Source organism: Pelodiscus sinensis, chromosome 9 (assembly GCF_052426305.1).
Source record: "Pelodiscus sinensis isolate ZL-2025 chromosome 9, ASM5242630v1, whole genome shotgun sequence".
In the NCBI taxonomy this organism is placed as follows: Eukaryota; Metazoa; Chordata; order Testudines; family Trionychidae; genus Pelodiscus; species Pelodiscus sinensis.
This window is the reverse complement of record NC_143060.1, coordinates 51,726,540-51,743,948: the sequence shown is the minus strand read 5'-3', so window position 1 is coordinate 51,743,948 and position 17,409 is coordinate 51,726,540. Positions and strand designations below refer to the sequence as shown.

The 17,409-nt window shown below is 38.3% G+C and overlaps 2 protein-coding genes across 2 annotated transcripts in view; one reads left to right on the top strand and one right to left on the bottom strand.

Moving 5' to 3' along the window:
* Nucleotides 1-17,409, top strand: part of CDC73 (cell division cycle 73) — a 163,262-nt gene that overhangs the window by 79,992 nt on the left and 65,861 nt on the right. The window lies entirely within an intron of this gene.
* B3GALT2 (beta-1,3-galactosyltransferase 2) lies at nt 5,487-12,894 on the bottom strand. Its single transcript, XM_006129147.5, has 2 exons — nt 12,338-12,894; nt 5,487-7,542 (listed from the first exon to the last, which is right to left on the bottom strand). The coding sequence occupies exon 2, from the start codon at nt 7,401-7,403 to the stop codon at nt 6,135-6,137; it is 1,269 nt and encodes a 422-aa protein (XP_006129209.1). The 5' UTR covers nt 7,404-7,542; nt 12,338-12,894; the 3' UTR covers nt 5,487-6,134.

The window sequence follows — 17,409 nt, the reverse complement described above, 5'->3', positions numbered from 1 at the left end:
AGCTATTTCAAAATAAGATCAGAATAAGGTACGCAATTTGCATAGCTCAAATTGCATATCTTATTTCGACCTATGGTGCAGTGTAGACCTAGCCAGAGTTACTTACATTGGCTCTTGGCTGTCTTGTCAACTTCAGGACTCCTTGCTAAAAGGCAGCAAGCCTCAGTGACTACACCTCTGCTCCCAGCAGGGAACTGCACAAAACCTGCCCTCACTTTCAGCCCCCACCCTGTTCCCTTCAGTCAGTAGAAGTGCTCCTGGTGGTGATGCACACCACTGGCAGAAAGAGGAGAACATGCACATCAGCCACTAAAATAGTTACTGTGGCAGCTGTAAGTTGATTTAACATAGTTTGACTTAAATCTGTGGTGTAGATATGCCCTAAAGGAAATATAAAACAGAGACAAGCAGGTGGAAGCCAGTGCTCGTGGGGAGCCAGCTTTTAAGCTGCCTCCCCACATGTACCATTTCCTATGGAGCCACCTGGCATTACACGTTTACAAACTTGAACACATTTTAACATTCCTAGCTTGAAGTAGGATTCCGAACGATTTACCAGTATTTAATAACAGAACAGATGGTATGTTGAAGGTGCAAAGTTGAGTTAATAACTTTGAACTAGTTAACAATTTGCTATTTGTAAATGGTATTTTCCATTTACATCTCAGAAGTATCCTATACACATTGAATTTCTCCCCCCAAAATCACTCTAGTCTGGGAAGTATTTCTTTCCTTATATTGTCTGACTGACTGACTGACTCTCTGTCTGTCTGACTGACTGACTGACCCAAGATCGCACAGAAAATCTAGCAGAATTGGTCCTGTCTCCCATCTCTATGTGGTTAGTTATAAGACCTCATTTTTCCATGGAAAGGGGCATTGATATTTGAACTGGCAAAATACCTAGCTCACTTTCTTAGCTGAAGATGCACGTTGAACAGATATACTGTCTATCTTTTAAAAAGTCATTTTCTGGATATCTCATGGTTATTTTGTATATTCTCTTTTTCGTCAAGGAAGTACTGGTTGCACCTCTAAAATCTGGCATTCTCTTGTCTAGCAATATGTATGATCTTGCATGACCCCGGATGTTCCAGATCAGAGAGTTCCAGCGAGTTGCAGGGGAGTAAGGGCTCAGGAGCCGGTGTGCAGCTTAGTTGGGTGGAGCGTGGTGGGGAGGAGCTGGCGCATGGCTCATCTGAGCTGCGAGGGGGCACACGGTTCAGCTGGGTTGCGGGAGCCAGCATGCAACTCAGCTGGGCTGTGGGGTGGGGAAGCCAGGAAGCCCAGGGACTGGCAGTAGGGGGGCCGGAAGTGACCTCTCTTATCTGGAAAAAATCCCTCATCCGGGATCAGTCAGGTCCTGAGGGTGCTGGACCAGGGAAGTCCAAAACAATGAAATTTCCCTGCAATTAACTCACTGACTCGTTCTTATAATTGAAGAATACTCTTTATTCTATTCCTATCCCTTAAACACTCTTGACAATATCATTTTATAATTAGATTCAGTTTGTTCTTTTTCTCAGCTTACAACCAACCAAATAGATAAATGAAAATATTTAATTTAATGTTGGCAGTTGAGGTATATATTGAGTGGTAGGTACAGAATGTGAGTACAGATGTGGTATAGGAACATGCCTCTGAACAAGTAGTTTATCTTTAGCCCAAATGCTCAAACTATTTTTATGGAAAATCTAGTTTCTTTCCATCTTAGTTTGGGAAAGTGACAATATAAAACTCAAAATATTATTTTCTAATGAAGACGATATTGTAAATGAAAAATTACAAAGTCAAGGATTTGTAGCATAAATTGCGGATGTGTTGTTGTAATCATGAGCTAATTATTTATTTTGTACTAGTGTGAGCAGAAAATCAGTGGTGTCTAAACACGATATAGACAAATGAAAGCATTTTTTGTGTTTTAGCAAGAGAAAACTTGTACTACTTTATCCTGAAATAGTCTTTTGGTGTACAAGGTTCCCTTTGCTTCTTAAAGTTGGTTCTGAACAACTGTTGGGGCAAAAAGACTTCAGCAGACTGTCTATTTTGTTAGTAGTCCAAATATTTATTTTTGTATTTATAAAGTGCCTTCAAATTACCCATAGGCACTAATACAAATTTTTAAAAACTATATGATGGACTGAGAATATGGCTTATAAAACTAAGCAGTTTTTCTTCACACACACAATGCACCTGAAGGCTAACACATCCTCTGCCAGTTACAGTGCCAGACTAAACTGATAGATATTGCAATCTTCCTAAAATACTTACAAACTGGCAAATTTTAAAGAGGAATGAGCCCTGAAGTTGAGTGTGTTAGAGGATACCTTGCTGCCAAACCCAAGAGTTCAAGTGCCAAGCCACACAGGGTTTAACCCCTTGGATTACCCTTCAGTAAGCAGAATTCCAATACAGATGTAATGTGCTGTGTATTTCTTGTTCACAATTGTTAAACAATATTCTGGATTAGTCAAGACTTTTGAATAATTGAGATTAAAAAGTACATTACAGTGGTCCAGACTGGACATGCCAAAAGCATGGCTAAGCATTGAAGTCCTACTCCAAAGGGAAGGGCTGTATTCTTTGGGTCAGCTGGAAGGCATTTTGAGCCATTGTTCTTTTAACTGAAGATGAGGGGCGCGTTATTGGATGCATTAAGAAGCCATAATAGTATCACCCATAATCAAGGAACAGTTTACATCCTTAACAGAGGACACAATCATCCCCAACCGCTTCTCCAGATGTCTTCCCAGTAACCAGCAGTGTTGTTTCAATTTTGCCTACATTAAGCTTAAGCTGACTAGCTTTCATTCAGAATGTCATCTCTGACAAATATCAACTGGAAAGCAAATGGTTAGATCTGAATTTGAAGGAAAACCAAAAATGGGAATTGGCACAGTGGTAAAGCAGCCAAAGTCTTTCCCTTAGTCACCTTCATGTACATGTGGAGTGAATGGCTATGAACATCATCGTTTTCTGAACTAGATGAGATTTCTTTCTTCAGTGTAGCTTTCACTTAATGCAAACAGTATTTCCACACTCATACAAATAACAGACTACTCAAGATTTTTTCCTACTGGCCTGGAAAAAAAAGATTTTATTTATTTATGTAATACTTCGAAAGTTTTCTCATACTATGGCTGTGGTCAATGAGCTCTCTCATCTTTTACATTCACTGATTTTTTTTCTGTGTGAACTATTTTTATATGCACTGAGGCATGTGTGAATGTGTGCCACCCAGTAGAAACAAACAAAAATCTAGCTAACTGTGCATAGTTTGCTAATGAGCTGGGTGGCATTTGAATCTCAAGTGACCGCACAAGTGCACAGCTTAACAGGGAACGCTGATTGTGGTCCCATTTGAGTAAGTTAGATGGAATACAGAAAGGTGTAAGTTAGACTACAGCAGGACCTTTAAAATGTGATCTAATGGCTCATATTATGCAGGAGTTCTGTATTACCTGGGAGGGAAAAAGCACAACCACTGTAATGCGGCTTTTTTATACCTACTAGTACTTGCCTTGTGATCAAAGATTGCTAAGAGTAAACCGCATCTGTAGTGGACTCATAATCTGTTTCCATTATTACCTGAAGACTAACCAAAACATAAATGCTGCTGTTGTGTTATAGTTTGAAAACCCAGGGCAGTAAACATTGGAAACAACTGGAGAACCCTTGGGTAATGCAGAAACTGGTTAATTGAAAAAGGAAGGTTTAAGTGACCATAGAATAAAAGTAAATCACATAACTATTACCCTAATGTGTCAAGCATTCTCTCCCCTCTCCCCCAAAAAAAGATACTAACAGATTGCAGGATGATTTTTCTACCAAATCAAAGATACATGGTTGTAAATCTGGCACTATGACAAGTAGTGACCTAGTATATTTAGCATTTGTAGGAAGTAACCTAATCGGAACCACCAAGCTTTCTAAATATGCACATTGGTAGAGTGGAAATTGTAAGTATAAGTCAGGGGTGGGGAAGCTAAGGCCTGTGGACTGGATGCAGCCCCTGAGGCTTGGGACACCCCCCCGCCATTCTCCAATGGGACTGAAGCACATGTCTACTAGCCTGGACCCCCTCAAGGCTCTGTGCCCTGGGAATGTCTCTCTCCCAAAAGGTCCCCCACCCCTAGATAAGTCTACGTCTTTTGCCTTTTATTTTCGGTTGACCACAGGAATGACTTTTATGTATTGTTGTGCTTGTGGGTGGTTTTTATTGTTGTAGACAACCTTACTATCCAGAAATGTCAGTGCTAAATTATCACTTCCATACCATCCCTTGCTCAAATGACAACTTTCACTTCGTTAATAGTATTTTTGAGAGGGGAGGAGAACTGTAATCTTCAACCCCTCCCATTTTTCAAATCAGATCAAAGGCTTTGAGTTTTTCATTGTTCATACGCGTTTAGATCCCTCTAGAAAAGTAAGTGCAATAGCAGATTATAGTGGACTTGCATTAGGTCCAGGATGCTCTTTGGCATAAAAATTGTGATATAATCCTCAGAATATAATTTAGAGCAGGGATGGAAAAAACTTCTTGGCCTGGGAGCCACATCAGGGTATGTAAATTGGGGTTGCAGTGTAGGACTGAGTGAGCACTTTGGCCAGAGATGCGGGCTCTGGTGGGACCAGAAATGAGTTTAGCATGTGGGAGGGGGCTCCAGGCTGGGGTAGATGGTTGGAGTGTGTGCGAGAGAACTTTGGGGTGGGGCTGGTGATGAGGGGTTTCGCATGCTGAAGGGAACTACAGGCTAGGACAGAGGGATTTGGGGGGGGGGTGTCTTTGGGCTAGGCCAGGAGTTTGGAGCATGGGGCTTGTTGTGTGATGGTTCTGGCTAGGAGAGTCAGAGGGATGCAGGGACTTAAGATGCAGGAGAGCATATAGGCTGGGACTGTGGAATTAGGATGCAAGAGAGGGATCAGGGCTAGGGCAGAGGGTTGAAGGGCAGGGGGAAAGCTCAGGGGTGCAAGCTCCAGGCTGTGCTTACCTCCTCACGCAGCTCCTGGAAGCAGGAGCACATCCCTGTTTTGGCCTGCTCCCACATGAAGGTACAACTAGGCAACTCTGTGTGCTCCCCTCCACTGTCCCATCCACAGATGCCATCCCTGCAGTTCCCACTCTGAGGTTCCAGCCAATGGGAGCTGTGGGAACTGTGCTTGGGGCGGGAGTGTGTGTGTGGGGGGGGAGGGGAGAGGGACAGCGCATGGAGTCCTCTGGCTGTGGATGCTTCTGTGCATCGGAGTCGGAGGGGAGACATGGAGCCATGCGGAACAAGGCAAGCCTCAGACTCTGCTTCCCAGTGGGAGCTTGCGGGCTAGATTAAAATGGCTAGCAGGCAGGATGTGGCTCACAGGCCATCATTTTCCTACCCCGATGTAGAGTTTGAGAAGTTATTGAAGGTTACTTCAATGTAAACTTTAATCTAAAATTCAGTTCACTTTACAAGCTGGCATATGGCAAAATAGCAGTCTTCTATGTGGGTTTTGTTTGTTGTACTGTAGTCAAATATGTGCTCAATGCTTTAAAATGCATTGATAGCATCTTCTCAAATTATAACAGTCACATTATGCAGCTTTCACAGGCGATAAGAGTTTAGTATAATCACTTTTTAATATGGTTCTGAAGTTAGGGAAGAACTTTTTAAACTTGCAAAATTTCTGTAATTTGACTCGGATAGTTTTATTTATAACAGTTCTAGACAACAATGAAATCATTAATGACTTCAGAGGAAAGAATTTTTTGAATTAGAGCAATGTGTGCACTTCTTAAAAAATTGCAATAATTTAATGTGGAAAATATGCTCGTTTATATTTTATTGGCACATAAAATAGCAATTGTACCACCAAAGTGTGCATGCTTATTATTGCACGTTAACACGAAAAATCCTTGTATACCATCTCTCTTTCCTCAAATTTGTTTGGGAAACCTTTTGGTTATAGTTTCATAATATTACTATTGTCAAGAATTATATTTTTCTAAAATTAAAAAAATAATTTTCAAACTCCATTAAGTGATGAGGGCTTAAATAAAGACTGTCCCATTAAGCTCATCCGTTTTTCACTGTACATGCTTTCAGCAATATTTACAAATTGCACATGGGATATTTTTTATAGATGGAGTATTGTCCTTTTTAATGCAGTTTACGATGGCGATATCTGCCAGCTTTTTCTTTTGCTGCATTGGCACAGGCATTGTGCTTATTTTGTTGTAAGTGGTTCCAGTATTTGATCAGTTCACTAGGCTGGAACTGATGGGAGGTAATTAGGTGGCTATATTTACAACTGGAATAAGAAACTCGCCAGTGATTGAAGACAAACTCATTGGGCGGAGGCATAGGGTCAATTCGCAACTTGGCAAGACAGATCCCCACATATACATCCTCTAAGTGCAGGCGTCTGATACTTAAGGAGACTTTAAATATCTTTTCTGCCAAATCTCCAGAGAAAACATAACCAGTCCCTGAGCAGAATACAGGGTAACGCTCACTTGGATACAGATCAGGTGGCATATACCACTTGCTATCCTTGTTCCTATTAGGTGCATACCCTCTCATTAGGTAACCGGTAAAATATTTGTGTCTTGGTGGCAATTCTGGCTTCAGAAGCTTATGTATTAAATACTCAGTATTGACAAACATATCGCTATCAGTTTTCATAACATAGGGAACATTTGGACAGTAGGTGGCAACCCAGTTCATCCCCATAAGAGTTTTGATGGTTAAGTTATAGTAAGTATCTAAATATTCTTGTTGAATAACATCATGATACTGTCTGCTTTCCTCCAATATGGTACGTTGAAGGTATCCATTTAGTTTAATGCTTAAACCCAGCAAAAAAATGCGAACAATTTGAATACCCGGTGCCAGGCTTTCATTACCCCACGTTTGCCGAATAGCTTGTCTAGCTTCCACTTGGCCTGGTTCTGCAGCTATAAGTAGTATTAGAAAAGGACTCTTCTCCTGGCATTTTTCAGGCTCATTTATTATATACTTAAAATGATATGAAGTTGGATGTCCGGTACCTTTTTCATTGTAAATACTTCCATTGGCACTGAGTGTATTCTCTAAGCCAGTTACTCCTTGTGGTGACAGGTCAGTGTTGTTGGAATTAGTGACTGTCTGAGGCCTAAGAGTCTGAGGGATTGTATCCTTCAAAATGTTCCTCAGAGAGCTATGGTTTGTCTCGCTTTTTGTAGACCTAAATCCTCGAATAGTGTAAGCCACAGGATTTTCTTTGAATCCAGCTCTGCCTGGCAGCCAGTCATGATGATTAAAGAACAGAAACATAGCAAAAAGAAACACGAGAGAAAGCAGGCCAATAAGATGGGTGCGAAACAGAGACCTTTTGGTATTCCACGTCATTTTTGCAAAACAGCAGTGTCGTCTTCTCCACTGAAGCATGTTGTATGTATCCAACAAGGGAATGCGAGATAACAGTTGAACAAAATTTTTCCTTCTTTCCTTTTTAATCCACTGCTATTCTTTGGTATTCATCTTTTTATATTCACCTGGAGTAATGCTCTGCACATAGGTCGCTCTGCTGCAAAGGTGAAAAAAATAACCTTTTACAATTCACTTTAAAAATCAGGGGATTTATAATGAATGTTACAATGAGAAATAAGAAACAAATAACATTGGAATTTTAATAAAGTATTAGTCCCAGTGTAATTATCTAGTAAACAGAAACTTGAATTCCACACTTAAAGGCAAACTTAATTTTTTGTTAAAATGTACTCAATTCATTAGCATTTGGGGGGAAAGCATAGCACTTAATTAATTATAAATCTTTGTTTTGTCTTCTCATTTCCGCTGTATAATAAGTCGCTTGTTCAACTCTGGACAAGAAAGTCTGAACTTAAATCAGCTCTATGTAGAGTAAATGTAAAACTGTTCTATGGTTAAGAGAGACCAAATGAAAAGGCCTTGATACCAGATGGGAAGATTTATTGGCATTAATTGACATTGATTTGACATTCAGTGATTAGTATGCATCAATTAGAGGCCCTTTTTGTAAAATGTTCATGTTTGGGTATCGGGATAGATGGTGCAAGGTTGATTATAGTTTAGTTCTGTTTGTCACAGTATACTGCTTGGTATGTTTCCATTGGCCTCTACTGTGCTAAAAAACTCAATGAGAAGCCGTACCCATCAAAATTAATGTTTGGGGTCCAACACTTTTACTGTACAGGCCTCAGAAACAAATAGTAAATGCTTTTTTTTAATCTTTGACTCACCTTTAACCTTTCGTTCCACAGTGAGTAAAAAATTTCCTTACCTGAATTGTCTGGGGTTAATTTTAAAATTAAATATGTAATTGATTAGTCATAGTGATTTTAGTTGTTTATATTAAACAGCAACCTCTCAATTTTTATAGTAATTCACAGATTAGTTTTAATGCTTTCATTGTTTTTAAACTGTTTTTTGTATACTTCTGTTACAGCAATTATACTAGCAATTGCAACTACAGAAAATTTGCTAAACTAGCTTTCCAGCATCATTTCCCATCTCCTCAACATTTATTTTGAGATTTAAGAGCAGAGTCAATACGGCAGCTTCATGATGCTGCATATTAAAAGCTGATCATATCATCTCATAAATGAGCCTTTCATTGCATGGTACAAATTTGTTCATGATTTTCAATTTGTTCTAATTTATTTCTAGACTCTAGGGTTTTGAGTTTGGAGAAAAAAAAAAAGCCAATCTTACAGGATTCCTGTGGAAAACACTTTTTATGTAAATGTGTAATTTATTTAATTACTTCATCATCTTCCAAAGCCAATATTTGGATTCTTCATTTTGAAAAAGGTAGTGACATGTTACATGGATAATTACAAGATTTAAACTGTAAAAATGTAATTTGAAAAGGTGGCACACAGATTTATTAAATCACACGGTGGATAGAGTATAAAAATCTTTACTTACCCTCATACATGCATATGTATATATAGCCTACAAGTCTGTGCCCAAAACACATGTAAAGTTTTTGGAATAATTTTTTTTCTATAGACATTTTAATAGTTGCCATATATCAAACTGAATTTAAAGTGACAAATGATTTGCTCTTTATGCAGATTAAAACTCATTCAAAATGATAGGGTACAGTGCTAATAGTATTATCTTACTGAATGAAAGCTGTAGTTTTGTCCACTAGGAGGAGCAAGTAAGTGGGGATTTTAACCATGATTTGTAAAAATGTAAATGTATCTGAGAAGACCATACAGTTGCAAAATTCTGCTTTTGAAACGGTAAAAAATTTGCTCAGCTACATTAAACTCCTCTGTTTAGATTTTCGAATGTATGCAGTGTTTAAACCCACTTAGTTGAAGTAGTTCTGTCTGAAGTTGAAATTGTTTAGTGGCTCATAGGTTTTTCTTGATACCGCTTTTAAAACTATTTTAGAATGCACACAGTTTTTACCTGTAACATGGAGTTTACAGTTGTGATAAAATTGTTTAATACTTATGTGATTGTTACTACAATGACATCTGTGTACAAGGAAATAAATCCTTAAAGTTTTAGTTTTGAGCTGATCTGCATATTCATGCACTTCTGGGGTGGAGGGGTGTGTGTGTGTGTGGGGGGGGGGTTATGTGAATAATTAGTGAGTTTAATTTTTAAAATTTACATAAAAGCAAATATAACAGTTTTATTTCAAATGTGTCTGTTCAGACAACATCTCTCAGTGCAATTAATATCTAATGACAGCTCCTGATGGTGAGGATATATATGGTACAGTACTGTTATTCCATTATATATGTTACATGTGCTGTAATAGACAGTAAAATAAATGTTTTTTGAGAGGCTTGAATAAAGGATAGCAACTGCAGTTCAGTGTAACTTAATAGCCACACTGAATTATTCCATTATCACAACTTCCTTATTAAATGTGAATGATTTAAGTGAATTAATATTGGTAGCCGTAACTATTAAGAATTGTTTTAATGTTTAACTGATATAATTTTTTGTTGTGTGCCCATTTTTTAGTGAGAGGCAATTGAAGGTATCAGAGAATATCTCATGTGCAATGTACAATGAGCTTCTGAAAAAAATCAGTTAATTTTCACAAGAGGATACTGTAGAAATAGAGGATTTTAAAAGCTGAAGCTTATTTAGAATCTGCATGTTTCTGGGGTCTGTTTAAATTTCTTTATGTGAAGCCTACTGTCAAAACTTCATATAAATTAGATGATTTCTTAAAATGTTTCTTGATTTCCATGCATTTTCAGAATTAAAAATAGTATATTCAAAAATTGCATAATATTTCTTATGTTTAAAAATATCCTCTAAGGTTGTAGAAGTATTTACTGGAAGAATAAATTAAAACTTGATGTTTTTGTTTTGCCATTTGTACTTGTGGTTGAAAACATTTGGAAATACATGCAGTTAAATTAAGAATTTTATCTAAGTATAATGTTTATACATTTTTGGAAAAAATATGGCAAATTACCCCCATAACATTTGCCTAATTCTTAACTGTGTGAAAAATTGGCAATATTCATTTAAAATGGCATTATGAAAAGTATTCATGGTTTTGTTTTCTGCTGCTTTATTTTATTAATTGTCCAGTCAGTAATATTAAGCTCTGTATTGGTTTTTTTTAAAGTTTGGAATTAACATATCCTGTGGAACTAAATCTACGTAGTGGGTCGAGTAGTCACCTTGTCCTTTCGAAAGCTGTAGTATGCAGCTGTGCATTTTAAGCATGTTATTTATAAAAGCTCTATTTGTTTCTCAACACTTGAATGTGCATTGGTTGATGTATTGTGAATTAACAAAGTTAAACTGTAGAACATATTTTGAGTGTTCTATTTTTGGTCTCTCCTCCACCTTTGTTTCCTTTCTTGTTTCTAGTAGGGCTCAATTATGGCTCTGCAGATTGAAGCATTAGTTTCAGCTCTGCGTTTATACATCCTGGATTTTCATATTTTGATTAGCTCTCTAGGCAAACCTTTAATTAGAGGGAAAAGTTGAAAAAGCAGCCTGAGAATTGGTATACTGATGGTAAATAGCAGCAGGGTTTTAAAGCACATTATGCAGGGCCTAATATCTGTGGTGATATGTTAACTGCATTAATTCTTTGCAAAAACAGACACTTCTTCTTTTTCTTGTCAAAGTCAAATAACTTTAAATCACAAAATTCACACAATTGATTGGTCATGGGAGAATTTGTTGGTTAATTTTGTAAAAATAGACACTGAAAAAATTAAACTTTTGAAAAAATTTCACACAGGAGTTACGTTTTGTTGTTTAGGTGCCACTCAGTGTTAAAGTTACATCATCTTGCTGCATATTTGTTAAATTAGACGTGCAAACTTTGTCCAGTGTTGTATTAGTTTTATTAGATGTTAGAATTGCTTGGGATGAAGTAAGCACTTTTACATAATGCTCTTTAATAATTTATTATGTTTTGTTGGTAGATTTTGTAGATAACGGTGTCGATTCTGTAGCTCTGTAAGAGTGCTTTAGATTCAGGTATCTTATTTTTAGTAAAGATAGTAGTGTGAAATTCCTGTTTTTATCAAAGCATTTTAAGATTACCTAGTTTAAATAATAGGTGGAAATGACTGAAAAGCAATTTATCATGATGACTTCTTTTTATATTCAGAGTTAAACAATCAATGTGTTGCATATTAAGCAGATAACTTGTAATGATAGCATGATATAAATTATATGCTCACCATCTTGAGTGGTACAGTGTATTAAGGTTTCCTTTGGGGAATCACAAAGCCTAACACTACTTGGAAAATGTAGCAGTTAATTGTGCTATTGGTAGCTTTTGCATGTTTTTAGTTATGAATTAGGCATGATGATAATATTTAATCTGGTGACATTTTATTTATATTTAAGAGCACTACAGGAGTACTAGCAAGTGCAAAAAGCATCCACGATGCCATTTAACTGTAATTTGACTGCATGGTCTGTTTTGATGGTTCAGGGCATTCAGCATGTGTGCCACAGCCATTTTACCAAGGCTTCAAGATTACTTCAGATAGGGATTAAATCTGACCTAGTTTGAGAGGATGGTTAACTGATTAATTTTTAAACAAGAGATTTTTAAGTTTTATTTCTCAAGTACAATAGCCAGAGATATTCCTCTTCCTTACTCTTAATCCTCAATTGACTGTGAGAAACATATTTAATGAGAAGTAGCAGTAGTGACATTTGTTCTGTGTAGGTTCGGGGGGGGGGGGGTTAGGGGAGGAACTGCTGGAATTCTTTTCACTGTTCACAGAAACATTATCACTGGGAACATAGGTTTGCAATGATCTATACCTGTCGGATGCAAAGGAACTAGACAATTGAATGAATATATCACACACAAGATTTAGACATACCTTCCTTGTTTAGGCCATTTACGGTGAGAGGTTTATACCCCCTGAAAATAGTTTTGACACGCCATCACTTCAGCAAAAAAGATGTTATTGAACATGCGCATATTCCCCAAATGTCTGCTTCCTGCGATTGCTTTTCACGGTATCCAATCTGTCCATCTGTCTCCTTGTTGCTGTGTTACCTTCCTTGCTTATAAGTGTCCACGTCTTGGTGTCTTTTGTTCATCTTTCAAACAAAAGAACAGTAGTTCTTGCTTGTGTTCCAATCAGGGTTCTTTTGCTCTTGACAATTGATGCATTGAAGCTTTTACATCTGGCATTTCCCTTGTTGGACAATGCGGTGCTGTATTCTCTTCTCAGTATCCATATTTCTAGTGATAATGTTAAGCAGCAAGTGCTGGAATATAGTGATTCAGCTGCATTCAGTAATGGGTTTTACTTCTCCCTCCCTTCTTCCTTTGTTGCTAGGCAGTAACTGAAAAGGTTTTGAGCAGTTTTAACTAAGGATTTTGGTTTATAAAATCCATTCCATAGTTCTTCAGCTGCTGCACAGGCAGGCAGCAGTTTAAATGTGGGCTTTGACAGATGCTGTCTTCTGACAGAGCAGAATTTAACGTCACTGCTTGGCTGAATCCCACGTGATTGTTTGCATTCATTTTGACTAAATCCTAAGGCAGCCAGAAAGCTTACAGGTTTTTACTTCTATTTGATAAATGATACATATTCAGTGCAAGAGTAGTGATGAGTAAGTAATATGAAAATGAGATGATCATTAAATAAATGAGTTTATTTTTCAGATGTATTTCTTTATTTAGTGCCATAACGTAAAATTCTTTTTTTTTTCCAAGTTAGACATTTCAATTTTCTTATTCCAGATATACTTCTGCAGAGGCTAAGAGCTGTAAGCATTGAAATATATTAGCTTGGGTTAACCCCTTCACTGCTCTATGAAAATGTATTTTTCTACATAAAACAGAATGTATATCCTACCATACTATAAACCATGGTTTTGGTTTAGTCAAAGCAGTTGGCAGCAACTAATGTCATTGGAGTTTGTACATCTCACTGCCATTAGTGCTTTCCTTCAGTGGTAGAGCTCACAAAGTATTGCAGAAATACTGGAAGCCAGTGAGCGTAAGAAACCCTGATATTTTTTCTTCTGAAATACCTACAGTATGTATTGTCTTAATACAACTTGCATTCAGTGTTCTTTTCTTTCTTTTAAACAATCTGATCCTTTTCTGGGACAGTGTGAATTTGGTGATTCATGTAGTACATAAGCAAAAAACTATAAAGGTTTAACCCAATTATAGGGAATGCATTTTTACCAAATGATGAGCATTGGGGTATTTATCTTGTCTTCCTTTGGAAATGGTTATCTGGTTTTTCATTTCTGCAACTCTTCTAATGGGACTAGCCAGAGACAGAATTTCTTCACTGGACTGCCATATATCAAATGCTACCTCTGACTTCTGTAGGGCACTGGGCAAGAATCTGCAATAATAGAAATTAATTATCAAGTCATGCTTCCCCAAGTGCAGTCAGTAGGCTTACTGGCTCCAGACACATGTTCTGATAAGATTTAATCAGATACATATACTCTTTTGACCAAAATATCTGTGTATAAAAGTCCACTAGGTTAAATGGAATGACCTTATTTGGTCTGTGTATTTCCAATCCTAAATACAATTTGTGTTAACTCCGTTGCCCTATTTGAGGAACTATATATTGATAAAGATTTGTATCTTCTTTGGCTAAAATAGTAGTTTTAAAAAAGAAGGTGGTGAGTAATTGCAGGCACTATACTATAAATAATTAAGAATCAATATTGAGAGAGGGATGTATATGCCTGCTGCATGTTTCTGAAGTGTCTATTAAATGTTGGGACATACACTTCTTTCAAAACTTACCTTAAGGCTTGGTCTACACTGGCAGCGTCATTATAATGGTGTCACTCTAGGGGTGTGAAAAATCCATACCCCTTAATAACACAGCTATACTACTGTAACCCCTGGTGTGGAAAGAAGGTTAATGGGAAGGTTTCTCCCATCAACATAATTATTGACTCTCATGGAGGTGGCTTAACTATGCCTCTCCTGTGAGTGTAGGTGTAGTAGAAGCTCAGTTATGAGCATGTTGGGAATGGTGGTGGTTCGTAATTGTGAAATGCTCGTTACTCTCAGCAAAATATCATAGTTTGAAAATATCATAGTTCAGTTGCGCGCGCACACACAGGCAAACCAGTTAGTGTTCACGTAACTTCTGAGTGAATGTGGCCAGAAATGTATGCTTCTTTTTTTGAAAAGTATGACATGTTCTCATCAAACAAAAATATTGACACATTTTTGAACTTTTATCTTTGTGGCTGTAATTAGAAGTGTGGTGTTTTGATAGATATTTTGCGTTAGTAAATGATAACCATTTGGCTATATGTGTGTGCTCCCCCTGAGTGTTGCATTAACTCTGAGCAGATAGCCAGCACAGCAGACCCCTGGAGAGCCCCCAAAGACTGCAAAATCAGATAAAGGACAAAGGCACAAGGCCAGGTTTATTGTCAATGAAGCACAGCCCTCGTGTTCAGGAGACTTTTACCAGACCACTAACACACATGTGCCCATTGCAATGGATCAGCTCAGTCAGCGGTGGGACTTTTCACTGCCCTCTAGGCTGGACGGTGACAGCCACCCTAGGATACATTTTTATATACAGGTACAAAAAGTTACACATCACTCCTGAGGTATTAGGCTGCCACCCCTTAATGTAACTAGTTATCACCCATTACTTTGTACATCATTATTTGAGCAGAACATTGTTATGCTGTTACCTTGAACCCTTTCCTGAACCTAGGTCAGTATGTTCCTGTTATCTATGGGGGAAGTATGTTGGTATCAAGATGTTTCCTAACAAGGTATTCTGTTGCCATCCCTCTAAAATGTCTAGTACTCATGTCTAGTACTTTTTAGGTATGTGTTTTTGCAAATCAGCCCTGTTCTTGCCAGATTGTGATTAGGGACTGCCTTTGCTCACTCCTCAGTTTTGCTTTATATTAGCAAAGGTTTGACCATTTTTACCCAGGTATTATACCAGGCCAGTGATATATGGACATATGTTTCAGACCTCATTTTACTGCAGTAGCCATCAATGTTACTTAGATCACATACCAGACTACCCACATGAACGTTTCACTCTCAGTATGCTTCTGCTTCTCGATCGTAACTGCTTTGATTTGCATGCTTATTTAAAATCATTTTATATATTGTTTTTAACTTGTGTTAAATTTGTGTTTTGGGTTAACAATTTTTCTGTCATGCAATTAAATACTGGTAACTGCTAATACAAGTGAAAATTGCAGGCTCTGTATATCTCTGTGGTAGGTACAAAATAAGCAGTTCTGAGGATAGCATAGTTTTGCTCCTAAATCCTGATGTGTGTGGCTGAAAAGGCTGAAATTGCTCTTTAGAAGCTAGTTGTATGTGTGTCGATGCTGTTTCAAAATATATATGTTATAGAGTTTTCATAATTAACAATTTTCAGTATAGCAAATGGCATAGTTTTTCTCGAGTACTTGCTGTCCATTTAATTTAGGTGTTTGATCTCCACATGTACCTCCTGAGGTACCTGAGGATGATGCTAAGCCCAACCAAGATTTTCTAAAGAGGTTTGCAGCTCATTTGAGTCTGCAAGCTGGAGAGCTGGAGAAGCCAGAGAACACCCTTTGGCTTCTCAATCACATGGTGGCATGTACCTACATAACTTGGTACTCGAGGCTCAGGCTATGTTCTCTCCAGCAATGGCTAGTTTCAGTCTTCATGTCATCCAGGCATCTGCTCGACGGGATTGTGAGCACCTCAGCTTTGGTCCTCAACTCCCTCACCTGATGAACCTTAACACTTGAGTTTGGAAGAAAATAAAACTAGATCTGTGGTTCTCAAACTTAACTTCTTTGCATTGCAGCTATCTTTTAACAACAAAAAATACTACATGATCCCACTGGGAAAGGTTGGGGGAGGGAGGGGAAGCGCAGCTGAGCTATCGAAGTCTAGTTGCTGCAGACATGAGGGCTGAGGGAAGGCAACTGTCAAAGCCAGAGCCTCATTGCCCTGGGAAGTAGTGAGGGGGCAGCGGGGAGCTTGAGTTGCAAGACTCATTCTGGCCTGCAGACTTCTGTTTTATTTGGTTATATGTAAATGCAACGTACGGAGCTATTCTTGGGTATCCCTGAATAATCTGTTGCGTTTTCTCCTTCTTTGTAATTTCTCTTTTTTCCTAAATACAACACTACAGCTGCACTTCTGTAGTGCTTTATCATAGACACTGCCTGCTTTCACAGGAAGATGTAAATGTGTTATAACTATCTCTCTTGGAGTTGTGGCTTTTTCACATCCTTGAAAAAAATATAGCTATCCGATGTAAAAATCGAGTGTTGACCAGCTTTTACCAACAATGAGTGTTAAAAGTACAATTTCAGTAGGGAACGGGTAGCATAGTTTCATTCACATTGTGCATATCAGTAGTGCTTCCTGCTTTGTCATGACTGCTGCTTTTGAGATCCAAGAAAATGGGTAACTTGGAGGTTTTGATTCTCTACAGCAGGGGAGAGAAGGCTAACCTGAAGAAGTACTGAACATTTTCAAGTAGTGAAATAGAAAATCGTGAAATTAAACACGTTTCCCCAATGTAACAACTGGTATATCCGTTGGTACTACAGGCAGTCCCCGGGTTACGTACAAGATAGGGACTGTAGGTTTGTTCTTAAGTTGAATTTGTATGTAAGTCAGAACTGGTACATATTGTAGGGGAAACTCTAGCCAAACATTTCTCCAGAGCTCAGTTTTATTCTCCCACACCTCACTTCCCTCAGTCCTTTATTCTCAAGCTGAGGTGTCTGCTGAGAGAAGCCGCTCCGCGTCTCCCTGGTCTGCTGGGGGGGGGGGGGGGGGGCGCTAGCTTCGCGTCTCCCTAGTCTGCTGAGGGGAAGCAGCTAGTGCGGGGTTGCCTCACCCCGTTTGTAAGTAGGGATCCGATGTAAGTCAGATCCATGTAACCCGCGGATTGCCTGTATTTGATAAATTAGG